General features: G+C 44.3%; 1 protein-coding gene across 1 annotated transcript; it reads right to left on the reverse strand.

The window, feature by feature from the left end:
* Positions 1-3,848: 3,848 nt before the first annotated feature.
* LOC140455327 (butyrophilin subfamily 1 member A1-like) lies at positions 3,849-27,926 on the reverse strand. Its single transcript, XM_072550104.1, has 11 exons — positions 27,814-27,926; positions 24,025-24,117; positions 22,108-22,482; positions 17,251-17,535; positions 16,372-16,491; positions 16,052-16,069; positions 14,445-14,471; positions 11,650-11,676; positions 11,452-11,478; positions 11,081-11,107; positions 3,849-5,468 (listed from the first exon to the last, which is right to left on the reverse strand). The coding sequence occupies exons 2-11, from the start codon at positions 24,062-24,064 to the stop codon at positions 4,918-4,920; spliced, it is 1,497 nt and encodes a 498-aa protein (XP_072406205.1). The 5' UTR covers positions 24,065-24,117; positions 27,814-27,926; the 3' UTR covers positions 3,849-4,917.
* Positions 27,927-27,945: the final 19 nt, after the last annotated feature.

Raw genomic sequence — 27,945 nt, forward strand, 5'->3', positions numbered from 1 at the left:
TGTAGAATGGTCAACAGAGAAAAAGGCCATTTGGCCCATTGTGTCTGCGTTGATCCATTCGAGGTGCAATTCACCCATACTTATTGCCCTGACTTTTGCCTGGAAAAACATTTTGATTTTTGCTGATCTGGCCATGTCTATTGCTCTACTCTCATGGACTCTGTCCCCCATGGGCTCTGGGAACTGGGTGTCTACATTGCATTTTACGGGCTGCTGTAACTGAGCTCAACTGTTCCTGCTCTGAGTCTGATACATTTCTGTCTTTACCTTCTCAAAGACCAATGAATATCGCCCCTCAGTAAAACCTGTAAACTTTTTAATAACATTCTGATATGTTGAATATTGATTATAGCTCTTTATTCATATTCTTCCAGTGCCCTCTTTGTTGATTCTTGACAGCATTTCTTTGAGTAATGTCATAATAACATTATCATTAATACTTTTATTTCATTTTATAGTGACTTTCTCATTAGATAGACAGCTCTGATTGGATCACCCTCCACCTGATTCTCAGGCAATGGATTCCAGTTCCTGACGTCTCACTGTTTCATTGAAACCTTTTTCCTGTTGTTGCTTTTGATTAATTTGCCAATCACTAGAAGTCCATCAGCACTTGTTAGGGACACTTCTGTCAAAACAAACAGATTCTCATGCTTTCACTATTTTGTCCAGGCACCTGATAATTTTTATCAAATCTTGTAAACCTGCTCAGAATTTTCTCTACCCTCAAGAGAATAACCCACCTCTCAGATCTATTCTGCAAACTGATGTCTTCTTTCCCAAAACTATGGTCAATGTATTCATATCTTTTGCAAAGTGCCATGTCCAGAATTCGATAAAGCTCTCCTGTAGAGCTCAAACAATGTTTTGTAGAATTTCTTCATAATTTTGTTCATTTTGTACAGATATTTGATTCAAAGAGAAGGACCATATAAACAAAAGGGTAAATTCTAAAGCAAGTGGAGGAACAAGCAGGCTTTGATGAATATGTGCACAAATGATTGATGATGTGACACTGTGATCAAGAGCTTAAAATCAATAGGTACCACTTCACATAAATTACAGCTTCAAGATGTCAGTTCATTCCATTGATATGACTCTGTCCTCCAGATGTCTATCACTGATCTATTTGCTGTTTAAATAATGCTGACTTTGATGACATCTATATTAGTCCCAATTCAGTCCACAGGCCCGCACTCAAGTCATTGACATATACCAGAAAATCAGTGCTCCAGGAACTGATAGAGAAGAAACATCACTGTAAAACTCGTCCCATCTGCAAAATAGCCATTCACTGTCACCCAGACGAATTCATCTTCGGAAAATAAAGCACAAACAACTCTTCATGAAACAAACAGAAAATGTTGGAAAAGGCTCAGCAGGTCAGGCAGCATTTACGAGGAGAGTAACTGAGTGAACGTTTTCAGTCCAATGACCCTTCTTCAAAACAATGAAGCATTCATTTTCATAGTGTCAATGTCATTTCATTCAATGGGCTTTAACTTTGAATTATTTTCGAGTCATACAGCATGGAATAGACTTTTCCTTCCAACCAGTCTAGGACAACGATAATCTGAAACTAAACTAGTCCCACTTTCCTTTACTTGGCCCATATCCCTCCAAGCATTTCTTGTGCACATATTTATCTAAATGTCTTTTAAATGTTGCAACTGTATCCACATTCACTACCTTCACATTCTAAGCACTTTCTGTGTAACAGAAAATTGCTTCTTGTAGTTTTTTTCTCTCTTTCTCCTAGGAAAAAGACACCTGTCATTCACACTATTTATATCCCTTATGATTTTATAAATCTCTATAAGGTCACACCTCAACCTCCAAGGCCCCAGTGAAAAATTTACATTTTAAGTGACAATTTCTCAAATACCTTTTCCAGATTTACAAGGATGTTGCCAGGGTTAGAGGATTTGAGCTACAGGGAGAGGCTAAACAGGCTGGGGCTGTTTTCCCTGGAGTGTCGGAGGCTGAGGGGTGACCTTATAGAGGTTTACAAAATTATGAGGGGCATGGATAGGATAAATAGACAAAGTCTTTTCCCTGGGGTCGGGGAGTCCAGAACTAGAGGGCATAGGTTTAGGGTGAGAGAGGGAAAGATATAAAAGAGACCTAAGGGGCAACTTTTTCACGCAGAGGGTGGTACGTGTATGGAATGAGCTGCCAGAGGATGTGGTGGAGGCTGGTACAATTGCAATATTTAAGAGGCATTTGGATGGGTATATGAATAGGAAGGGTTTGGAGGGATATGGACCGGGTGCTGGCATGTGGGACTAGATTGGGTTGGGATATCTGGTCGGCATGGACAGGTTGGACCGAAGGGTCTGTTTCTATGCTGTACATCTCCATGACTCTTTGACTCTTGAGTCCAGAAATACATTCCCATCTCGATCATAACCGTGCCTTCATGAGAAAGCTCAATTAATACAATTAAACATGCCTTGCTTTTAACAAACCCATGTTGGCTTTCCTCAATTAAACTATACTTGTCTAACTGCGTCCAAGATTATTTTTAAAAGTTCCCATCGTGGAAGTTGGTCTCACTGGGCTGTTGCTGCTCATTTTGTGTTTACATTTTAGTTTTGAACAAGTTGAAACAATTACAATTTTACAATATTCAGACACCTAACTTTTAACCTGATTTGAATGAACACTTGAAGAGAATCTTTAAATAAATGCAGGGCTGCTTGGATGCAGACACTGGATGGGGAACAGCTGAACAGTCTTATTGAAGTGTGCCTACAGCCTCAAGAGTTGAAGCAGGTGGACGTTCCCACTGCCCACCTCATGACCATCTTGACATGGCAATGACTGAGGAAACTTTCCAGGCAACAATCACTCCACGGCCTTCACCTGGAGACCCAAAATAATCCAGGTGAGTTGGGAATAGCAGATGCAAAGATACAAATTCTGGGGAAATTTGCAAATAAAACAAACCGCAGGTTTATTTACTGTTTCTTGCATTTATTTATTTTTAAGAAATTTTGTTTGTGCTCCAGTGAAACATAGATTTTTTGATTGAAGAAACTACTTTCAAGTATTGTCCTGAACACCATTGCAAATTTTAATTGTACAGGTACAGATGCAATCTGAACAGGTTATATAAGACCATAAGACATAGGAGTGGAAGTAAGGCCATTCGGCCCATCGAGTCCACTCCGCCATTCAATCATGGCTGATGCGCATTTCAGCTCCACTTACCAGCGTTCTCCCCGTAGCTCTTAATTCCTCTAGACAACAAGAATCTATCAATCTCGGCCTTGAAGACATTTAGCGTCCCGGCTTCCACTGCACTCTGTGGAAATGAATTCCACAGGCCCACCACTCTCTGGCTGAAGAAATGTCTCCGCATTTCTGTTCTGAAATGACTCCCTCTAATTCTAAGGCTGTGTCCACGGGTCCTAGTCTCCTCGTCTAACGGAAACAATTTCCTAGCATCCATCTTTTCCAAGCCATGTATTATTTTGTACGTCTCTATTAAGTCTCCCCTTAATCTTCTAAACTCCAACAAATACAATCCCAGTATCCTCAGCCGTTCCTCATATGCTAGACCTGTCATTCCAGGGATCATCCGTGTGAATCTCCGCTGGACACGTTCCAGTGCCAGTATGTCCTTCCTGTGGTGTGGGGACCAAAACTGGACACAGTACTCCAAATGGGGCCTAACCAGAGCTTTATAAAGTCTTAGTAGTACATCTCTGCTTTTATATTCCAACCCTCTTGAGATAAGAGACAACATTGCATTCGCTTTCTTAATCACGGACTCAACCTGCATGTATATACAGGGAGTATTTGAGTAATGCTTTTATTAAAACAGACATTTACATTATGGTGATTTAAGGATCATTTCACTATGTACAGAACGATGAGAGAGCAAGAAATGAGGGATAAATAATAACGGTGACTCCACCCACATGCGTGTGCACCAACTGAACTGTTTATGAAATGGTTAAATATTACATGATTATGATATCCACAAGCGGCCAGTTCACCCACCATCTAAATGTTTGCAAATCAGTACTTACAGCAATCTCACTCCATGTGGATACACAAATAGTCTCAAGGAAGCTTCCCATTCTAATGTAAAACAAGCTCCTTTAGTCATAGGAGTTTCCTTCCCTCCAATTTTGTTTTTTCCTGGACAATATTTACAGACCTGAGCAAACTTAGTTAATTTTCTCCCTATTATTAAATCATGTATGGGATATGGATTACCGCTACATGGTGAAAGTTTGAATAAAATCTCTGACATTTTTATTATGATTACAAGAAAGAAATCCAATTAACAAAAACAAGATGCAACACTCAGTGGTCAAGGCAACGTAAGAACGAGACGAGCTCCCTGCCTGATCCAAATTGAAGAGTCGATTATCACAGCAGTTCACCCCCCCAGCTCCCCTGCCCTCCTCCCGAAAGTAAATCTCAGCCCTGCACCAGGAAAATGAGAATTCGGGAGATTTGCGGGACTGCTGCTCCTGCAGGAATAACTCTTTCTGCAAATTTATAGTAAACAGGACGATCGTTTCTCCACACGTTATTCTCTCTCCGCCTTGCGATGAAATGATTTGGTCTCCCCCCTGGAAAGACCCCACTGACCCTGCAGTGAAATGATTTGGAATCCCCCTGGAAAGATTCCCCTGAGCCCAGTCTGAGACCCACTGACTGATTCATCTCCAACACCGTCATGTAGCGCCACCTCCCGCCTATGGAGCAACATTACAGGCAGGAAGGTCCCCGGGTTCCTGCAGCTCACAGCTCATTCTACCCAGTCAGTCCCTCTCTACAATTGAGCTTCTATTTGTTTCTTCTCTCCCCCTCCCTCTTTCCCCCAGACTGAGACCGACCCCCATCAGTTTACAGCTGGCAGGAGGCAGGGGGACGGGGTGAAATTATGGGATGGATCTGTCAGTGCCCTTTAATCCCGCAGATTGTCAGCGGGGCGGAGTTTTTCCCGTCGTCATTCCATCCCGGATTGAAGAAGGGAAAGATCCTCTCAGTGAAAGTGTGGGTGAAAGTGTGGAGATGGGACATGGTGTCCGCATTGTAAAATGACACCTGTCCCCCCTCATAGTCCAGGAAAACCCCGATCTTCAGGGGATTCACACTCGGGGAGAGGGGGGTCCGAGAGGGGGAGGTGGTGGCTAAATAACCATCTCCGGGTACCAGCCCCACAATCCAGAATCCAGTCTCCGGGCTCGGGGTGATCCTCACTTTCCTCTTCACAGACTCTCGGGCCACTCCCAGAGCCCACCAGGTCTTGTCCCCCACCTCCACCTCCCAGTAATGTCTCCCTGATGTGAATCCCTCTGATCCCAGGACACAGGCCCAGCGATCAAATCTCTCCGGGGAGTCAGGGAGCGGCTGCTCTGTGTCTCCGAGTCTCACACTGGTCCGGTCCTCAGACAGGATGAGCCGGGGATGGGCTGTGTTCGGATCCAGAGTCAGAGAGGCTGGAGCTGGGGGAGAGATCAAATAACACCGTCAGAGAGAGGGAGGGAGAGAGAGAGAGAGGAGAACGAAAGGAAGCGAGAGGAGGGTGAAGGAGGCGGGGTCACCGAGGAGCAGCGGCCCAATGCAGACAGTGGCGGGAGTGGCCTGGTCTGGGAGCGGGGGCAGCCAATGGTCAGACCATGAGAAGGTTCCCCCTTCCGTGGTCTGCTGCAGGAAAGACTTTGGAGGGGGACTGTGATATTTGTTTCTTGTGTATCGCTGTAATGGAACTTTTCTCTATTCTGTAATTTAGGAATGTACGCGGCAAATTATAAACGTTTCAGTGTCAAAACAGAGATCGCTGGAAAAGCTCAGCAGGTCTGGCAGCTTCTGTGGAGGGAAATCAGCGTTAACATTTCGGGTGGAGAGACCCTTCCTCAGAATTCACTTTATCCGAAATATTACTTCAAACTTTTCGATGTACTCATTTGAGTATACAGTAAAGCTGGTTACTCAATTCAAGGAAAACAGGGAGGGAGAGGAAAGGGACAAGAAGGGGAAGTGAGGTAGGAGATCAGGAAGGAGAGGGAGAGACAAGTGTGGGGAGTATCAGAAAAAGTGGGATGGGGAGGTTGAGTGCTTCAAATAGGAAGGAGGTGCAGGAAAGAGTTTGGTGGAATGCAAGAGGAGGCAGTGTCCGAGTGGTATTCTCACCCATTTATTAATCCACCAACCCAGAATAATGTACTGGGGACCTGGGTTCAAATCCTGCAATGGTAGATGGTGGACTTTGAATTCAATAAAAAAAATCTGGAATTAAGAATTAACTGATGACCATGAAACCATTATCAGTTGTCTGAAAAATGCATCTGGTTCACTGATTTCCCTTTAGGGAAGGAAATCTGCCATCCTTAGCTGGTACGACCTACATATGACTCCAGAACCACAGGACTGTGGTTGCCTCTCAACTGCCCTGTGGAATAGCTTGGCAAGCCACTCAGTTTTATCAATCACTAGAAAGTCACAACAAAGAAATGAAACTGGACAGATCACTTGGCCTCAACTTTGAAACTGGAAAAGACAACAGCAAAAATACAAACAGCCCTGTCGACCATGCAAAGTCCTCCTTATCAATATCTGGGGGCTAATGCTGAAATTTGGAGAACTGTCTCACGGACTAGTGAAACAACAGCATGACATAGTCATTCTTACGGAATCATACCTTACAGATAACACCCCAGACACCACCACTACCATCTGTGGATATGTCCTGTACCACTGGCAGGACAGATCCAGCAGAGGTGGTGGCACAGTGGTATACAGTCCAGAGGGAGTTGCCCTGGGAGTCCTTGACAGCGACTCTGGACCCCATGAAGTCTCATGGCTTCAGGTTAAACATGGGGAAGGAAATTTCTTCCTTGTTACTATGTACCACCCTCCTTTGACTGACGAATCAGTACGCCTCCATGTTGAACAACACTTGGAGAAGCCTGAGGGTTCAAGGGTGCAAAATGTACTCTGTGTGGGGATTTCAATGTCCACTACCAAGAGTGATTTGGCAGCAGTATTACTGATCAAGCTGGTTGGGTCCTAAAGGATATAACTGCAAAACTGGGTCTGTGGCAGATAGTGAAGGAAATATACTTGACCTCATCCTAGGCAAAACTGAAGACTGCAGATGCTGGAGATCAGAGTGGTGCTGGAAAAGCACAGCAGGTCAGGCAACATCCGAGGAGCAGGAAGATCAGTGTTTCCTCAGATGCTACTTGGCCTCATCCTTACTAATCTGCTGGCTGCAGAAACATCAGTCCATTACAGTATAAGTAAAAGTGACCACCACACTGTACTTGTGGAGAAGAAGACCCACCCTTCACATTGAGAATAACCTCCATCATGTTGTGTGGCACTATCACTGTGTTAAATGAGACAGATTTGAACTGATCTAGCAGCACAAGACTGGGCATGCATGAGGCGCTGCGGGCCATCAACAACAGCAGATCTGTACAGCAGAACTGTACTCTAGCACAATCTGCAACCTCATGGCCCAGCATATCCCCCCACTCAACCATTACCATCAAGCCAGGGCATCAACTCTTGTTCAATGGAGTGCACAGGGGGCATGCCAGGAACAGCATCACACATACCTGAAAATGAATGAGGTAAAAACAATAACTGCAGATGCTGAAAACCAATTACTGGATTAGTGGTGCTGGAAGAGAACAGCAGTTCAGGCAGCATCCAACGAGCAGCGAAATCGACATTTCGGGCAAAAGCCCTTCATCAGGAATAAAGGCAGTGAGCCTGAAGCATGGAGAGATAAGCTAGAGGAGGGTGGGGGTGGGGAGAGAGTAGCATAGAGTACAATGGGTGAGTGGGGGAGGAGATGAAGGTGATAGGTCAAGGAGGAGAGGGTGGAGTGGATAGGTCGAAAAGGAGATAGGCAGGTTGGACAAGTCCGGACAAGTCAAGGAGACAGTGTTGAGCTGGAAGTTTGAAACTAGGATGAGGTGGGGGAAGGGGAAATGAGGAAGCTGTTGAAGTCCACATTGATGCCCTGGGGTTGAAGTGTTCTGAGGCGGAAGATGAGGCGTTCTTCCTCCAGGCGTCTGGTGGTGAGGGAGTGGCGGTGAAGGAGGCCCAGGACCTCCATGTCCTCGGCAGAGTGGGAGGGGGAGTTGAAATGTTGGGCCACGGGGCGGTTTGGTTGATTAGTGCGGGTGTCTCGGAGATGTTCCCTAAAGCGCTCTGCTAGGAGGTGCCCAGTCTCCCCAATGTAGAGGAGACCACATCGGGAGCAACGGATACAATAAATGATATTAGTGGATGTGCAGGTAAAACTTCGATGGATTTGGAAGGCTCCTTTAGGGCCTTGGATAGAGGTGAGGGAGGAGGTGTGGGCACAGGTTTTACAGTTCCTGCGGTGGCAGGGGAAAGTGCCAGGATGGGAGGGTGGGTGGTAGGGGGGTGCGGACCTGACCAAGTAGTCACGGAGGGAACAGTCTTTGCGGAAGGCGGAAAGGGGTGGGAGGGAAATATATCCCTGGTGGTGGGGTCTTTTTGGAGGTGGCTGAAATGTCGGCGGATGATTTGGTTTATGCGAAGGTTTGTAGGGTGTAAGGTGAGCACCAGGGGCGTTCTGTCCTTGTTACAGTTGGAGGGGTGGGGTCTGAGGGCGGAGGTGCGGGATGTGGACGAGATGCATTGGAGGGCATCTTTAACCACGTGGGAAGGGAAATTGCGGTCTCTAAAGAAGGAGGCCATCTGGTGTGTTCTATGGTGGAACTGGTCCTCCTGGGAGCAGATATGGCGGAGGCGGAGAAATTGGGAATATGGGATGGCATTTTTGCAAGAGGTAGGGTGGGAAGAGGTGTAATCCAGGTAGCTGTGGGAGTCGGTGGGTTTGTAAAAAATGTCAGTGTCAAGTCGGTCGTCACTAATGGAGATGGAGAGGTCCAGGAAGGGGAGGGAGGTGTCAGAGATGGTCCAGGTAAATTTAAGGTCAGGGTGGAATATGTTGGTGAAGTTGATGAATTGCTCAACCTCCTTGCGGGAGCACGAGGTGGTGCCAATGCAGTCATCAATGTAGCGGAGGAAGAGGTTGGGAGTGGTGCCAGTGTAATTACAGAAGATCAACTGTTCTACATAGCCAAAAAAGAGACAGGCATAGCTGGGGCCCATATGTGTGCCCATGGCTACGCCTTTCCAGACCAAAGTGAATGGTGGTGGACAATGAAAAAACTCACTGGAGGAGGAGGATTCACAAATATCCCCATCCTCAATGACAGAGGAGGCCAGAATATCAGTGCAAATGATAAGGCTGATGCATTCACAAAAATCTTCAGAGGTGCCAAGTGGATGATCCATCTCGGGCTCCTCCAGTGGTCCCCAGCTACCAATCTCCAGGCAATTTGATTCATTCCACATGATATCAAGGAACGGCTGGAGGCACTTGATATTGCATACACATACACTCACACATGTACCCTCTCACAGACTTATACCCCTTTACACTCACACACATGCACACACTCTCTCGCAGACATACATAAACACCGCGCCCCCCCCCCCACCCCCCCAACCGACACACACACACACATACACATATAATTTTGTGGGGTGAATTTGTACTTGGAGAATTACATTTTACTTTACTCAAAAACTGCATGAATCCATGTAAGATTCTGTAAAGGTAATTTTTTAGACTAGAATCAGTCTAACCATTGAGACAGACAGTCACACAGGGGAGCTCACACCTTCAATACATTATCTTGGCTGGTACCAACTGTTAAAGTTCACTTGAGAATGTAACTTTTAAAAAATGTTTAGTGATTTACATATGAAAGAAGTGAAACTAACAGGGTCATTCTAACCGATGAGAGACTGAACAATCAAGGTATTTTTCAATGGATAATTTCAGTTACTTCACACTGTAAATTTCTGCTATAAATTCTGTGTCTCTACAACCACCCAATGAAGGTGCAGCGCTCTGAAAGCTATTGCTTCCAATTAAACTTGTTGAACTACAACATGGAGTTGTGTGATTTTAACTTTGTACATCCCAGTCCAACACCAACATCTCCAAATCGCAACTCACTACCACCTTCTCAAGGACAAATAGGGATGGGCTATCAATTATGGCCATCCAGTGATGCCCAAGTCCCACAAATGAATTATAAAAGAAAGGATGAGGGGGGTAAATATTCCCTGCTGCATTTTCATTGTATTTCCCAGGCCCACCAGGATCTGGACTGAGAATAAAGATTGACAGCTCTTGCTGCATCTCCACATCAAAGATAGCCGAACCAATTAGCAACTTCCTCTCGTGCTTTATAAAATGGGGTCTCTTTTTACCAGTCTGCAGTGATTCATTTTATATTAATTCACAGAATGAGGGTGTCACTGGCCAGTCCAGCAATTATTGTCTGGCCCTCATTGCCCAGAGGGCAGTTAAGAGTCAGCAGCATTGCTGAGAGTATGGAATCACATGTCGGCCACACGCAGGGTAAAGATAACAGTTTCCTTCCTTCAAGGGCATCAGTGAACCAGATGTCTTTTCATGACAATTGACATCAGTTTCATGGTCATCATTAGACTCTTAGTTCCAGACTTTTAATTGAATCCAAATGCAACCATCCGCCATGGTAGGATTTGAACCCTGATCCCTAGATCATTAATTGGTTCTCTAGATTAATTGTCTGGGCATTGCTTCTCCATGTTGCTGAACCCAAAGCCCAGAGAAGGTGAATTCCAATTCCACCAATGCAGTTTGAGAATTGGAGAAATAGTTTGAAAGAAAATTAGTGGAATAAAGATGTGATGTCAGCAAAAGTGACTAGAGACTGTCAAATTGTCTTAAACCCTGTGAAGGTCATGTGGTACAGTGAGTAACCTTACTGCCTCTGGGCCAGAGCTTCAGGTTCAAGTTCCACTTCACAACTTGTACCTGTAGAGCTTCTGTCATAACATGGCCAAACGGATTGATAAGCCATCTTGTAAATCCTTCTGATAAGCCAATGGCAGGCGGAAGGGGTGGGAGAGGTTCTTGGTCAGCCAGAACAGGGTGATGAAGACAGACAGCCTGCCCATGTGCTACTACACAGATACAAACACACAGATTCTGCTGCACCCAGCGTTTTACCTGCAAAGCTCCGTATCCTGTTCCACTCTGCAAAGACAACATAAAAGGAGGAAGAAGATTAATCAACTGCTACACTCTCAAACAGGACAACGGTCAAAGTACATCATCATTTACAGTTAAATAAGGACCTGGAGGGTTTACCACAGTGGAGAGTGACCGGCTATCGCTTGACAATGTGCACACACACACACACACACACACACACACCTCCCCCCACACCCCTTTGGATTGAGTAAAGGTAGAGATTAACATATCATTAATCTTCATATTTTCCTGTTCTATTTGGCCCAGCATTATCATGGACAAACTTCAAAAGTACACCTACTGATCGGTGAAGTTCCTTTCATTATATGTTCACAGACACCACGTACCTGACTGGACCAGAGGCCTCCATTGCTCTAAAAGGAAACAGAGAATTGGAATGGTCTGAATAAATCCCACTCAACAGACTTCACTTCGTTAACAAATTTTACTTTCATACCAAAGTTTTCTAAAATGAAGATACTGGTGCTGACTATGAGGTGAAACTCCAATCCCCAAGTGTGGAAGTTTTGGGAATCATCTCTTACCTAAATTCTGCTCAAGTTTCTCAATTTCTGAAGAGAAAAACAGACAAGGGTGAAATTTGTCATATGTAGAGCAAGGTAATTCAAATCTAACATTAATTATGCCAGAAATATCACTGAAAAACTGAACATTACTTGATTGGAGATTTTTTTTTGAAGGTGAATATACTTTACAAAATAATTTGTTTTTAAAAAAAAATCCATTATGAAGGGAATAGACAAGATAAAAGCAGGGAGGTTGTTTCCACTGGTGGGTGAAACACAAACTAGGAGGCATAATCTCATAATAAAGAGGAGTGGATTTAGGACTGAGTTGAGAATGAACTTCTTTACCCAAAGGGTTGTTAATTTGTGGAATTCCCTCCCCAGTAAAGCAGTTGAGGCTATCTCAGTGAATGTTTTTAAAGCAAAGATAGATAGATTTTGAACAGTAAATGAATTAAAGGTTATGATGAATGGGCGAGTAAGTGGAGCTGAGTCTATGAAAAAGATCAGCCATGGTCTTCTTTTCTCAAGTGGCTAGATGGCCTATCTGCTCCTATTTCCTGCATTGTTATGTCCTTACTAATCTAGTGTGACATTGCTCACCTGTCAGATAATATACTACATCTATATTATACATCAGCAGCTTATTTTTTTGTTTTTCTGTTAAAAATCTCAAAACCATTCATACACATGGTATGATTAAAATATGACAAAGCTATACAGTGAGGTGTTAGGTCAGGTGATCAAAACTTTTTCAGAGGTAGGTTTTTAAGGAATGTCTTTAAGGGAGAAAGTGAGATGGGGGTGGGGGAGTATGGGTTGGAATTGAGTCACCTGACACTGCATCTCCAAATGAAGGAGCAAACATAACTGGGGTGTGCTAGAGGACAGAATTAGAGAGACACAGATATCTTGCAGGGTTGAAGGACTAGAGGAGTTTCAGAGCAGTAAAGGTAAGGACATGAAAGGATTGGAGAACTGGGTGAGAAATTAAGAAATGAGACATTGTTTAACTGGGAGTCAATGTAGATCAGCAAGCAGCAGAGTGGGACTTGGGATGAGTGAAGACACAGGCAGCAGAGGGTCAGGTGGCCTCAAGTTTACAGGTTAGAATGTGGGACCCCAGTCAGAGAGTGTTGAATTAGAGAAAACTGTGCTATAAGGAATGCATTATTCCTCTGCTCCAGTGAAGTTGTAATTCCCCACAACAGAGTGTCAGAGGCTTAGAAATAATCAGAAGATACGGAAATATGGCAGATGTTATATTATTTGACTATTTGTAGAATTGTGAAGAGTATTGACTGTGAAAGCAATTTGTTCACAAACACTTGTCCCAATAAAAAAGTTGTGTGTTTCACTCAGTTACAGAGAGGAGGAGGAGTGTATGTTAATCTGAAGATTATCTAGAGAGAAACTGACTATTTCAATTTACACATTGTATTGACAATCTCCTACTACTTCAGATTCTCAATCCCAACTCACTGGCTGTTTTGAAACCCATCTTTCCCATTCACAACTCTAATGGAGAGAAAGTTCCTCACTCAACAGATTGTAAATCTTCTGCATTCTTCGTGTTATCAATCCAAAATATAGAAAACATATTAGAGCCTTCAGGTGGGATAGTGCAGGGAAGTAAATCCGTCGTGATCAGACTGACAGCTCACGCCAACAATAGAAATGCAAATCTTTCTTATTGTTAACACATGAAAACCTTCAACCTATCCAGTGATATTCTTCTTTAGCAAATAATTATTTAATTTCTTTTCAAAGAACATTTTTGGACCCTTTCGATAGTGGTGTAAAAAAATCCACTAAGAGGAAATCGTTTCTAGCATTGCTCTCAACTCTTTGTGATGCCTTGGAGTATTTACATGAATAGGAAAGGGTTGGAGGGATATGGGCTAAATGCAGGCAAATCGGTCTGATAAGTTTGGGAAAATTGGTCAGCAATAATGAGATGGAACAAAGCATGATTCCATGACAAAGAGACCTTGGAGTGCAGGTTCATTGCTCCTTGAAAGTAGAGTCACAAATAGATAGGATAGTGAAGGCCGTGTTTGGTATGCTTACCTTTATTGGTCAGAGTATTGAGTACAGGAGTTGGGATGTCATGTTGTGGTTGTACAGGACATTGGTTAGGCCACTTTTGGAATATTGCATACAATTCTGCTCTCCTTCCTATCAGAAGGATATTGTGAAACTTAAAGGGCTCAAAAAAAGATTTACAAGGATGCTGCCGGGGTAGAGGATTTGAGCTACAGGGAGAGGTTGAACAGGCTGGGACTGTTTTCCCTGGAGCGTCAAAGGCTGAGGGGTGACATTATAGAGGTTTTAAAAAATCATGAGGGGCATGGATCAGGTAAATAGACAAGGAGTCCAGAACTAGAGGGCACAGCTTTAGGGTGAGAGGGGAAAGATATAAAAGGGACCTGAGGTGCAATGTTTTTGCACAGAGGGTGGTGTGTGTATGGAATGAACTGCCAGAGGAAGCGGTGGAGGCTGGTACAATTACAGCATTTAAAAAACATCTGGATGGGTATATGAATAGGAAGGATTTTGAGGGATATGGGCCATGTGCTAGCAAATGGAATTAGATTAGTTCAGGATATCTAGTCAGCTTGGACCAAAGGGGCTGTTCCTATGCTGTACATCGCTATGGCTCTATGACTGTATGACTCAGACAATCACTTTGTTATCCATTATATCACTAGCCTCGGGATTACAGGTTCACAAACTTTTCTCTGATACATGTCTACCTCATTGAATTTCTCAATCCCATTACATCTGGCTCTTGGTAACTAAGGATTACTCACCATCCAGCAACCTTTGATGTTCTTTAACTGGTCAAAAGAAAACATTAAATTAGCAGCATCTCTTTTCCCCTCACACTGAATGCTGTCCCATCCCCAGAGCAGCATGTGTCACCTGAATCACATCATCCACTCTCCCTGACTCTAAAAGGAATCTGAAAAGGTGAAGGTTTAGAGAGGGGAAGAGGAGGAGGGGCAGGAAGAAAGGAGGAGGAACTGAAGAAGAGTGGGTGTTTGGGGCAGAGGAAAGGTGAAGGTGAGAAGGAAGGAGGAGGGAGAGGAGAAGGAGCGAGAGGATGAGGAAGGAGGAGAGGACCTGTACAATTGAAATTGAAAGAAAGTTGCATGGAGAAGAGGGGGAGAGAGTGAGAGAGGGCATTGTGTGAAGATGAGAGACGTGAAGAGACTTACATGAGAAAAAATAGGGAGAGGAGGTGAAGTGGAAGAGAGATGGGGAAGGGAAAGAGAGATGGATGGGGGAAGAGAGAAGGGGTGAAAAGAGAGAAGGGAAAGAAGAGTGGGGTGAGTTCAGGAATGAGAGGTGAGAGAGAGGGGCTGAGTAGAAGGGAGAGAGCAGGTGAGATATGTGGAGAAAGAATTGGGGGAGAAAGAGCACAGATGGAAGGGAGGGAAGTGGGGGAGAGCACAGGAGAGTGGAAAGAAACAGGGGAGGAAGTTGAGAGAGTTGGTAGAGAATGCTATGGACTATACCGTACTCCTCAACCCCATACAAAGTATTGTAAAGAGACACTAACATTTATAATGATTTTACAGCTAGTGCAAGGCACTGTATTACAGATGTGATTCAATTGGCCCACTACTGGACTTTAATCAAAACACACTTTATTCTTATAACACAGTTAAAATACAACTAAAAAAGAATTGGAGTAACTTTAACTCTATTGAAATACTTAACAAGATAATGCATTATTTAAGCACTAATAAAATGATCCAACATAGACACAAAGCACACTCTTTGACATCAATTCAGCAAAACAGTTTTGATTTTTATGGACAGTCTCTTTCCAGTCCAGACCAAAGAAATAAATTGCCTCTTTTGATGTCTAACAGGAAGACTCATTCTGTAAGACTTGACTCTAGCAGCCAAGAGCTCAATTCTTTAGCTCAGCAACCTGTTGAAAGCATCTCATTAAATGAAATTGCCCTTCTGGCCCTGTGTGAGCCATCTCACCACTCCCTTATGATTCTTCAAAACAAATACCCAGGGAGAAATTAAACAGTTTACCAACTTCCTATCTGAAGGAGGCATTCTGGGACCACTCTGACAAAATGCCTCTGCAACAGGAAACAGGTGCAAAACATCTCTCTCTTAAAGCTACAGCAGGGTCACAACAGGAAACGTCAGAATGGGATAGAGAATCTGGTAGGGAGGGTGTGTGTGAAGGAAAGGGTATACTCACAGAAAAGACCAGGAGGAACAGACCGAGGGACCCTCCAGGTGACTGGTGAGATCAGCAACATACAAGAAGGGGTCTGACCACTCTCAGGACAGAAACAGTGAAGGTCAGGGTGAGAGTGTGAAATTCCTCAACAGCTAGAGTCAGTGTAACATCAGCACAAGTCCCACAGACTGAAGAAACATCACTTACCTTCAGATTTCCTGAGGCCTGGAAAAGAAAATCAAATAAATTAATGAATCTAATGGGCACCATGACCTCGGGAGATACCATCAGAGTCAGACTGTAATGAATAGGCTCCTCATTACACTGTTCATTGCACACCTCACTAAAAATGAAATCTTATTCCCCTGAAATACTCATACTGTTCCCCGTGCCCACCTCTCTCTCCACAGTTTCTGCCTGATTTGTGAAGCATTTCTAGCACTGGTTTACTCTTTTAACAAATTATTAGGTTCAGTTCATGATTAGTTTTTGCAAAAAGTTCTCAGAGTTTGAGCCGGGTTTGTCACCTTGAATCTTATTCTGTAATCTCCGATGGTACCACACTGTGAGAGTGACTGCTGCAACAGTCAGAGCAAACAGGATCCAGAACGCTGTCAGCCATCCGGAAACATAGGGGAAGAAGGAATCTGTATTGAGAGAGAGAGAGGACAGGAGGAAAGGGAGAGAAATGGAAGGAAAGGGAGAAGGTGGTCAGAAAGAGATAAATGAAAGAAGTGGCAAAATTGAAGAGGAAAGGGTGGGGGTAGAGGGGGGAGAAGAGAGAAAAAGTTGGAGAGAGGCGGGGAGAATGGGGATACAAAGGGAGAGAGAGTGAGAAAGCGAACCATTCAGCTGTTTGAATTAATACAAACACATTGTTACACCCTGTACTCAACTTCAATCACCCCTCTTTCTCTATTAGCTTCTTTTCCCCCATTACCCATTTCCTTCTTCCAACCTCTGCTATCTCTGTCTCCTTCCATCACCCACTCTCTGTCCGTTACCTCACTGCTTTTTCGCAAACTCAAAATATACCCACTCACCCCCCCCACCGTTCCATCACACTCACTCCTTCCATCCAATTTGCATCGCATCCTCTTCTTCTCCCTCCATCACACCCTCTCCTTCTCCCTCGATCACTCTCTCCTACTCGCTCCATCACAGCCTCTCACTCTCTCTCAATCGCCATCACTCCTTCATTCCTGGTGAAATGCCTTTTGTTGCCACAAGGGGCAAACTGTAGCCGTGAGATGCTGACCTTTGCCACTTGTCTCTGATCAGGGCCACGAGGAGCCTGTTTCAATCACAGCATTTCCTCAGGATTTTATATTTCTCTATAATCTGATTCAAGTCCTTTCCCCCAGCCCGCTGAGTATCTGGGAAAGTCTTCTCCCACCATGACAGACCTGCGATCTGGATGTGAGCCTCCTGTGTCTCCTTCAGGATCACATTGTTAATGACACAAGTGTACTTGTTGGGGGAGTGCTTGGGAATCTCGATGGAGCTGCTGACCATGAACAGCCCCTGAGGGTCTGGCTGGTATGTGGTTTGCTGCTGGACCGTTACATTCACTCCATCTCCGTCTGCCCACAGGACGGGCGGCTGTGGGTACCACCCTTCGGATCTGCAGCCCAGACTGATGCCATCACCTGTTTGGCCCTCCATCTCGATCCTGGGCTGGCGGCCTGTACCTGCAATCACAGAGACATCAGGAAGGGGAGTAGGCCACAAAGCCTGTCATGGCCTCCCTACACCACTTGGTCAGATTGCAGCTGACCTGTACTTTCAGGATCCCTTCACACAGTGTAACCAGAGTTCGATTAGAATCTGTCAGGGCAAGGTGGTGGGGGAGGGCAGAGGAAACCTCACTTGGAGAGATGAGAGAGAAACAGGCCAGACAGGAAATACTCACAGGTCAAATTAGTCACCAGGTAAGGTTCTACCAACTGGGATTGTTTCTGGGCCTTCAAACTGGTTGCACATAAAAACACTTTCTTTTAAAAAGGGACATTATAAAGTTCATAAGTACTGCAAAAACCTTCAACTAACTGGAAAGTTTTGCTTTCATTTAAAAAAGAGGTCCTGCTGTTAAGGCAGAGATGAACAAACATGTTTTCTCCAACATGACAATTTAGTCTGTGGAATGTATTCCCCAGATTCAAAAAACTACAAGAATATTCTGTGTCCAGTTCTGGAATCCACATTCTAGAATGGATGTGATTTCACTGGAGAGGGCTCAGGAGAGATTTTTTTTTTGCCTGGTCTGGGGAGTTATATTTATGAAGAGAGATTGGATAGACTGTGGACAAGAACAGAAACTGCTGGAACAACTCAGCAGGTCATGGAGTCATAGAGATGTACAGCATGGAAACAGACCCTTCGGTCTGACCCATCCATGCCGACCAGATATCCCAACCCAATCTAGTCCCACATGCCAGCACCTGTCCCATATCCCTCCAAACCCTTCCTATTCATATACCCACCCAAATGCCTCTTAATTGTTGGAATTGTACCAGCCTCCACCACATCCTCTGGCAGCTCATTCCATACACGTACCACCCTCTGTGTGAAAAAGTTGCCCCTTAGGTCTCTTTTATATCTTTCCCCTCTCACCCTAAACCTATGCCCTCTAGTTCTGGACTCCCCAATCCCAGGAAAAAGACTTTGCCTATTTATCCTATCCATGCCCCTCATAATTTTGTAAACCTCTATAAGGTCACCCCTCAGCCTCCGACGCTCCAGGGAAAACAGCCCCAGCCTGGCACCATCTATGGAAGAAAGGAGTATTACCCATTGACGTCCAGTGACTCTTCATCAGAAGTTCAGAAGAAACATTATTTATGCAGAAGACAATGTTTAGTTTGGGGGGAGGAGTGGAAATGGGGAGATTGGAGGGGCACAGACTGCTGGAGATGGAGCCCAGAGACAGAGAGAGAGAGAGAGAGATGAAAGTTGTGGGTAAACAAGGAGATTATGGATGGCAGGCCAGGACAGAATAGAAACTGAATAAGTGATAATAGGGGCAAAGAGTAGGAGAAAGTGTGTGAGCTGTATGATAGCAATCCAAATAGTGTGATAACAGATCTTAGAGTATATGGGAATAGGTGACTGTGCTAAAACCTTCCCCTGTCAGGGCAGGACCCGGTGTGGTGTAGATAAAAACACTGAAAGATGGAATCAGACTCTAAAGTCATTGAACTTGATGTTGAGCCCTAAAGGCCGCAGTGTCCCAAAGCTGAAAATGAGGTACTGTTCTTCAAGCTTGCACTGAGGCTCACTGGAACACTGCAGCAGGCCTGAGGCAGATATATTGGCCAGGCATGTAGAAGTGGCAGGCAACTGAAGCTTAATGTCATTTTTGCAAATACAATATTGATGATTTGCAATGTGGTCACCCACTTTGCATTTTGATTTCCTAATTTAGAAGGGACTGCACTGTGAACAGCAAATACCAAATTGAGTGAAGTGCAAGTAAATCATTGCTTCAGCTGGAAGATATTTCTGGGGCCCCCGGATCTGGAGGAAGGAGGAGGTATATGGGCAGGTTTTACATATTCCTTGGGAAGATGCTGTGGGAGAGTGGGGAGATGTTGGGAGTGAACAAGAAGTGGCCAGAGTCTCCTGGAGGGAAAGGCCTTTCTAGAGCTTTCAATTTCCACCCTACAGTCACTTTCACCTGGTCCATCCCTGCCTCCCCCATTCCTTTCTCGATATCTCTGTTTCCATTTTGGGGAATAGGCTGGCCACGAAGAAACTTACCATCTCCCATAGTGACCATGATTACACATCCTCACACCCTGCCTCTTGTAAAGACTCCATCCCATTGCCCCAGTTTCTCCACCTCCATTACATCTGTTCTGATGATACCACTTTCCGCATGGAGCTGCCTCTGAAATGTCCACCCTTTTCCTCACTTAAGGATTCCCCATCACTGTGGGTTACAGGTCCCTTCACCATGTTTGACCTATCCTCTGTTCTTCACCCCACACCTCTTTTCTCTTCCTTCCTACAACAATGATAGTGTCACTGGACTCCTCACTTACCACTCGACCAGCTTATGCATCCAAACAATCTTTAGTTGCCATTGCCACCACCTCCAGCAGGATTCCACCACAAGACACATATTCCCTTCTCCTACCTTGTCAGTTTTCCAAAGGGACCATTCCCTCCCCAACACACTGGTCTACTCCTCCTTCACTCCCAACACCCTTCCACACCCCAAGACACCTTCCCATGCAGTGGCAGAAACTTTAATATCAGCCTGTTTACCTCCTCCCTCCTCACTATCTGGGGTCCCAGACATACCTTCCAGGTGAAGCAGCAATTTACCTGCACCACTCCGTCTAATCTGCTATATTTTCTGTTCACAATGTGGTCTCCTGTACACTGGGGAGGTGTAAAGCAGACTGGGCAACCACTTTGCAGAACACCTATTGTCTGTCCATTAAAAGTGATCCTAAGCTTTCAGTTGCCTGTCACTTCAACACACCTCCATGTTCCCTGACAACATTTCTGTTTTGGAGGCCCACTGCAGTCTTCCAGAGAGTGGCAGCAAGAACTCAAAGAACAGCATTACATTTTCAATTTGGGAACACGGCAGTCCCTAGGACTCAATATCAAGTTCAATAAATTTGATCATTCCATGCTTTTTACCCACTCACACCAAGTCTGTTCTGATATGTGTTGCTTTTAGCATTATCACCCATGTTTACAGAATTCTAGACCCACAGTCAACATACATGCATTGCATTCACCTATTTCCTCATTCATCGCTCTTATTATCACTCATTCTTTTCTGTCCTGACTTTCTATCCATCCCCACCTATCTACCAACTTCTCCCTGCCTCCTTCTCCAAACTTCAGCTTCAGCATAAATACCATATGTTCCTAACTGTTCTGACCAAGAGTCACTGGACTCGGAAGGGTAACGCTGATTTCTTCCCATAGGTGATGCCAGATCTGCTGAGGTTCTCCAGGAATTTCTGTTTTTGTTTCAGATCACCAGCATCTGCAGTTCTTTGTTTTATTACTGAATAAACTAGGTTTGATTTCTTCAGAGCAGAAGAAACTGAGGAGATGATTGAGATGTCTAAAATTATGAGGGGCATAGGTATGTTACATTCCCTTGCTGGAGGGATCAAACGACCATGGGACCATTTAAAGTAAGGGGCAGGTGGTTTTGAGGGCATGTCAGGAAAAATGTTTTCATTCAGAGAGAGGTGGGGATGTAGAAGTCACTGCCTACACCAGATGAATTGTGGGAAGCAAAGAAGTTAATGCAGAGGGAGGAGCTGGAATGTTCCACTCAATCCCTCAAGCGAGTCCCATTACTCAATACAATCATTGCTGATTATCCACCTTAATTCCACATTACCACTCTATCCGCGTGTTCCTTATGTTCCCTCAGCTTCCTAAGATATATGAATCTCTTTTTTACATATATTCAACGACTGGCCGAACCCAGCTCTCTGGGGAAGCAAATACTTGGTCCAGAGGGAGTGCACAGGAATGGTTCCTGGCTCAAGAAGGTTGATCTGTGGGCATTGAACGGACTGGGCCTGTACTTTCTGGGGGTTAGTAGTGTAAGAGGTGAAAGCATTCTGGAGAGATTTGATAGGAACAGGAGCAGGCCATTCAGCTCCTCAAGCTGTTACAGCATTCAGTGGGATCAGGTCTGATCTTTGACCTAACTCACTGTCTTTTGCCCATATCCCTTCATAAATCTGCTCAGCAAATATTTAATCTATCACTGATTTAAATAGGGAAGACATGGAGAGGTTGTTTCCTCAGGCTGGATGAGCTAAAGCATCGTCTACCGCAGGGCTCTGGGAATACTCAGTCTGTGAATACTCAACTCAGAAATCTTTTTATTTGTGGTATTCAGGGATGTGGGGAGACGGTCTTGAAATTCAATTTCAGCCATAATTGTGAAATAAAATTAATGTGTTGAAGAGAGGAGCAGCCTGGAGGGACCGAATGGCCTTCTCTCACTTCAGTAGAATGAGACAGTGAGGCAAAGGTTCTCAATGCTCTGAGTGAAGAGCTTTCCCCCTGTCTCAGTGCTAGGTGATCGTCCCTCATCCTGAAACTGCGTCCCTGTGTTCTAGATTCCTCCGTCAGCAGAAACAGCCTCTCAGGGTCGATCCTGTTAGGGGTATCAAACAATTTCTGTTCAACCAGACTGTGGGTCAATATTCATCCTTCACCTAAATAAAGTTGTCCCTGAGGAGGTCAAATAGGGTGTTTCCAAAATGGTCACTGACCTGTCACATCCAGCATGAGTACGAACTCATCGAGCTTGATGCCAGAAGCAACAAAGCACTTGTACTGTCCCCTGTCAGAGACTCCGACATCCTTCAGCCTGAGAGAGAGATTCCCCTGTGCCATTTCATCGAGAAACATTTCAGTTCGGCCTCTGTAGGCCAAGGGCTGGAATGCCAAGTCGTCTGCTCCCTCCATGTTCATGTGGACAGGCGAGCTATAGCCATAGGCCATGTTGATCCAGCGGACTTCCATGTTCTCTGGGACTTTGGTCATGACCAACAGACAGTCCAGGACCACACTGGCCCCGACAACCCCCATGACTGGGGCTGATGGTCCTGACACTTTGAAATCTATTGCTGTTTTTGTGATAGCCACTGGAGAGAGAATCAGATCCATTGCACATCATTCAGTTTATTACAGCTGTATATTAACGTTTGCAACAGAGAAAGGGAGAGGCAGAGGAACAAAGACAGAGAGGGAGCGATGGATAAAAAGAGAGAAGAGACAGCGGGCACTAGTAAGGGATGGAGAGACAAGGAGGGATAGAGACAGGGAGGAGCAGGAACAGAGACAAGGAGGGACAGGAACAGAGAAGGGGAGAGAGAGAGAGGTACAGGGATGGACAGAGGCATAGAGATGGATAGAGCAAGAGAAGGAGAGTCAGAGAGTGAAAAGAGAAGGACTAAAAGGTGACAGACAGAGAAACACAGGGAGGGAGAAATATAGAAAAGATAAATTATTTTGCACTCCTATATCACCCATCACATCCTCAGAGTATTCTCAAATGCTTTATAGCCAAATAATAGTTTTAAAATGTAGATATTGTTGGCTAATCAGAAACACAATAGAGAAGTTGTGCACTGCAAGATATCAAAAGGTGTAATGAGATAAAAGACTGGTTACCTTTTCTTAGTTGGTGGGGGAGCAGATGAGACCAATATCTTATGACTCAAATATCTCCAAGTGTTGACAACTCCGACTTTACGTTACAACATCAGTACTTACTTTCGAACAGTGAAGCATCCCTAAGCGCTGACCCTTCAACAGTGCAATATTCCATTGTGCTGACCTTCTGACACTGCAATGCTCCCTCATTACCAGGCCTATCACTTTACATTGCATGTTCAAATCTCTGGTGTGAGCCCTGCCTGGATTAGAGCAGCTCCTTGAACAACTCTCAAGAATCTCAATATGATTCTGGACAAAGATTGGTTAGTACCCCATCCTCAACCATCAATTTTCACTCCTTCCATCATCAACAGTGAAAATGTGTGTATCATCTACATGGTGCACTGCAGCAACTCACTCAGGTTGCAACACACAGCATCATCGATATCTGCAACTTCGGCCACATCTAGAAGAACAGGATAAGCAGAGAGTTGCAAATTCTACTCCATGATTTGGAGATGCCGGTGTTGGACTGGGGTGTACAAAGTTAAAAATCACACAACACCAGGTTATAGTCCAACAGGTTTAATTGGAAGCACACTAGCTTTCAGAGCGACGCTCCTTCATCAGGATGAATGAATTTATGTGTAAATGTGTAAATTATGTGTAAATAAATTGTGATTTTTAAAATTCTACTCCAGGTCACAAACCATCCTGACTTGAAATAATATCACCATTTCTACACTGTTGCTGAATTAAAGTGCAGGAACTCAATTCCTAACAGCACTGGCTGGTCCTACACCCAAGGACTGCAAAGGCTTTGGATGTTTATTCAGTGCACCCTTCTCTGGGCCAATTATGGATGGGCAATAAATTCTGGTTCAACCCAGGACATTTCACATCCCCTTAAAAAATGCTAAAACCCACAAAATCCAAATTCAGAGTCTAAGGAGTGGCCAAATGATTCCATCAACAAAATGTGACTTGGATAACAGGGTTTTCATTATTTTTGAAATTTATTTCCTTACCACAAAAAATCCAAACGTGAATCTGGAGCAAGAGAAACATTCTGAAAATTCAGAAATCCAGCATCAGCAGATCCAGGGAATAATGTGTCGTAGCTGTTTAAAATATTACCAACAAGTTTGCATCAGTAAAAAGATACTCGGGAGAGTCAGCATTGGTACAATCAATTGGTACAATGGGCAGTCACTGAGAACAGCAACATTTGTATGCACATCCACAAGTGCTGACATATACAGCTACATGTACTGACATATACACCCACGTATACCAACAGATACACACAAATATATTGTCATATACACCCACATGTACTGATAAATGCACACACATACTGACTTACACACATACATGTCCTAACATATGAATCCACATATACTGGCATTCACATAAAGACTTCCATTGCATGCCTTCCCAAATTTCATATTAGTCTTCACTCTGTTTCTAGATTTTTCACTAATTTGTGCATTTATGTGATTCTTCCAAAACTGGATAGGTTTCTGATCCTCACAAGATACAAATGAGGTATGAGAGGAAATCTACAAATGAGGAAATCTGCAAGCGTTGTACCATAATTCACAAAAGGTGTGATGGGTATGCCAAACAATTAGGGGCTGGTCAGTCTGACCTTGGTGGTGGGCAAATTACTGGAATCAAAGCCGAGAAAAAGGTTTAGCTATTACTTAGTGAGGCATGGTTAATCAGTATGGTTTTGCTCAGGTAAGATCACGCGGCACAAATCAAATTTAAATTTTTCAAGAAGTGGCGAGGAAGCTGAGCAGGACGTTGCAGTGGATGTTAATTATATGCATTTTAGTAAAGCATTTGAGAAGGTCCCACATGTAAATCTGGTCATTAAAGTTTAAGACTGGGGATAGAGTAGGATTTGGTGAGGTGGATCTAAAATTGGTTCATCAACAGATCATTAAGTCTAAAGTTCAATGAATATTTTTGCGAATGGGAAGCATTTTCCAATGGTGTTCCACGGGGCTCAGTCTTGGATCCCTCATTGATGGTGATTCATATTAGGAATTTAGACTTAAGTATCAGTCACATGATTGGGAAAATAAAAATTGGCCACGCTAGGGAAGCGAATGGCTGTTAGCCACAAAATGATGTCAATGGCTTGGTTGTGTGACTGGAAAAGTGGCAAATGCAATTCCATCCAGAGAAGTGTGAACTTATGTATTTGGGAAGGGCAACCAAAGCAGAGGGACATACCATTAACAGGAAAGAACTGAGGTTACAATAAGGATCTCAAAGTACATACCCACAGTCAGCAGAGGTAGTGGGACAACTAGATAAGGAGGTAGAGAAACCATTTGGAATGTGTTTTTTCAGTGAGTGAGGCAATGAATTACAAAACAAAGGATGTAATTGGTAAGGCTGTATAAGACCCATAGTGAGAGGTGAGTGTGGTGCAGAGTTCTGTTAAGGTCCCTGCAGGAAGGACACAACTGTTCTGGACAGAGTTCAAAAGCTTTAGAAGAATGTTTCCAAGGCTTGGAATTGCAGTAATGAGGAAAGATTGAGTAGGCTTGACTTATTTTCCTGACAACAGAAGAGGCTGAGGAATGGCTGAATCAACATGTACAAAATAATGAGGGTTTTAGGGACAATACACAGTGTTGGCAGTGCAATCAATTACCAGGGGACATAGATTCATGGTGATTGACAGGCAGATGACACCAAAATTGAAGGTGTAGTGGACAGCGAAGAAGGTTACCTCAGATTACAGTGGGATCTTGATCAGATGGGCTGAGGAGTGGCAGATGGAGTTTAAATTTAGATAAATGCAAGCTGCTGCATTTTGGGAAATCAAATCATAGCAGGACTTATACACTTAATGGTAAGGTCCTGGGGAGTGTTGCTGAACAAAGAGACACTGGAGTGCAGGTTCATAGCTCCTTGAAATTAGTGTCGCAGGTAGATAGGATAGTGAAGAAGGCATTTGTTTATTGGTCAGAGTATTGAATATAGATTTTCAGAGGTCATGTTGCGGCTGTACAGGACGTTAGTTAGGCCACGTTTGGAATACTGCGTGCAATTCTGGTCTCCTTCTTATCAGAAGGATGTTGTGAAACTTGAAAGGGTTCAGAAAGGATTTACAAGGATGTTGCCAAGGTTGGAGGATTTGAGCTTTCAGGAGAGGTTGAATAGGCTGGGGCTGCTTTCCCTGGAGAGTCAGAGTCCAGAACTAGAGGCCATAGGTTTAGGTTGAAAGGGGAAAAATATAAAAGAGACCTAAGGGGCAACCTTTTCATGCAGAGAGTGGTGTGTGTATGGAATGAGCTGCCAGTGGAAGTGGTTGAGGCTGATACAATTGCAACATTTAAAAGACTTCTGGATGGGTATATGAATAAGAAGGGTTTGGAGGGATATGGGCTGGGTGCTGACAAGTGGGACTAGATTAGGTTGGGATATTTGGTTCGGCATGAATGAGATGCAAGTCCGAAGATGTACAGGTTAGGTGAATTGGCCATGCTAAATTGCTCATAGTGTTAGGTGCATTAGTCAGAGGGAAATGGGTCTGGGTGGGTTACTCTTCGGAGGGTCAGTGTGGACTGGTTGGGCCGAAGGGCCTGTTTTCACACAGTAGGGAATCTAATCATCTAGCAACGACTGTCTTATATGTAAAACCTCTCGTCACCCACACAAACGATATCATCCGACCCAAAACAAAACCTTGATTGTTGGAAATCAAAAACAGAAACTGCTGGAAAAAGGACTGAGCCGGTCTGGCAGCATGTGTAGAGAGAAATCAGAGTTAATGTTTCGGATCAAGTGACCTTTCTTCAGTTCAGAACCTGCTGAGTTTTTACAGCAATTTCTGTTTTTGTCAGCAACTCTATCAAGCTCCTGAATAAAATTGACAGCCTCTCGTAGAATTTACATAGCAGTTTTCATCGCATCCTAAAGCACACGAAGTACATCTGAAGTGTAGTCCATGATGGAATGTGGGAAACAAGGCAGGCGATCTGTGCACGGCAAGATCCCATGAACACTTCTTCGGAGAGTCCGCGTACACGTGTTGGGCCGAATGGCCTGTTTCCACACTGTAGGGATTCTATTCTACTCCATAATTGTTATTCTGTTGATTGACTGATAAATATATTGATCAGGTCATCCCTGCTCCTCTTCGAAACAGCGGCCACAGGATCTTTTGGGTCGATCACATCACCAAAAGATCAAATGGGATTTTGAATAAAGTCTTATTGATCACATCCTCAGTCTGTGTTTTTAAGGTCATGGCCTGGAGTGTGGACTTGAACCCACAACCTCCTGATGCAAAGGAGGGAGTAACAATGCTCGATTCACTGGGCCAGCTACCGCCCTTCCCGAACCTGTGCAGTAGTCCCCAGAACCTGCTCCTTTTCCAACCTGGAGGGAGGGGCAGGGGGTTTCATGTATTAATTTGACTTCCTTTTCGTTAAGATGTGGTTTCTATTGTAAAGCGGGGAGTCCTTATCAACCTGGGACTATTACAGCCATGGAACGGGAATCCATTTGGAGCTGGGAACACCCGTACTCCCCTTTCCCACACCGGACCAGACGGGTTAATATTTACCTTCCCTGTCCGCGGGAACCCGCTCTCCCATTCACCCAGGCTCTGTGAACTTTATCCTCCCACAGCCAGGCCCTTCCAGTCTCTTGGCCGGGCCTCTGTTCGGTTCCGGGACTGAGCCACCACTACCCCAGGGACTGAGTTAAAGATCCAGGAGCTCCCCACCGACAGGGACATGGGAGTCAATTACACTGAAACTGAGAGGAGCTGAAATTATCCCCAAACTCACCCAGAAAGGAAAATCCAAAATTCGGGAAGAGTAATACAGAGCAGCAGCGATCAGAGCCCTTCAGTCTTCGGCACTCCTCATCTCCACAAATGAACAAGCGGAACATTTTCGGGCGTCAACCTCATAAACTGT

The sequence above is a fragment of the Chiloscyllium punctatum genome, chromosome 30 (assembly GCF_047496795.1).
Source record: "Chiloscyllium punctatum isolate Juve2018m chromosome 30, sChiPun1.3, whole genome shotgun sequence".
Taxonomy (NCBI): domain Eukaryota; kingdom Metazoa; phylum Chordata; class Chondrichthyes; order Orectolobiformes; family Hemiscylliidae; genus Chiloscyllium; species Chiloscyllium punctatum.

Excerpts from the sequence above, each read along its gene's own strand:
- LOC140455327 (XM_072550104.1), bottom strand. The coding sequence starts at position 24,064 with ATGTTTCTCTTGCTCCAGATTCACGTTTGGATTTTTTGTG. Across the intron at positions 17,536-22,107 it reads ACTCATGCTGGATGTGACAG|GTACAGGCCGCCAGCCCAGG; the intron begins GTCAGTGACCAT and ends CTGTGATTGCAG. Across the intron at positions 11,479-11,649 it reads GAAACTTGAGCAGAATTTAG|AGCAATGGAGGCCTCTGGTC; the intron begins GTAAGAGATGAT and ends GTTTCCTTTTAG.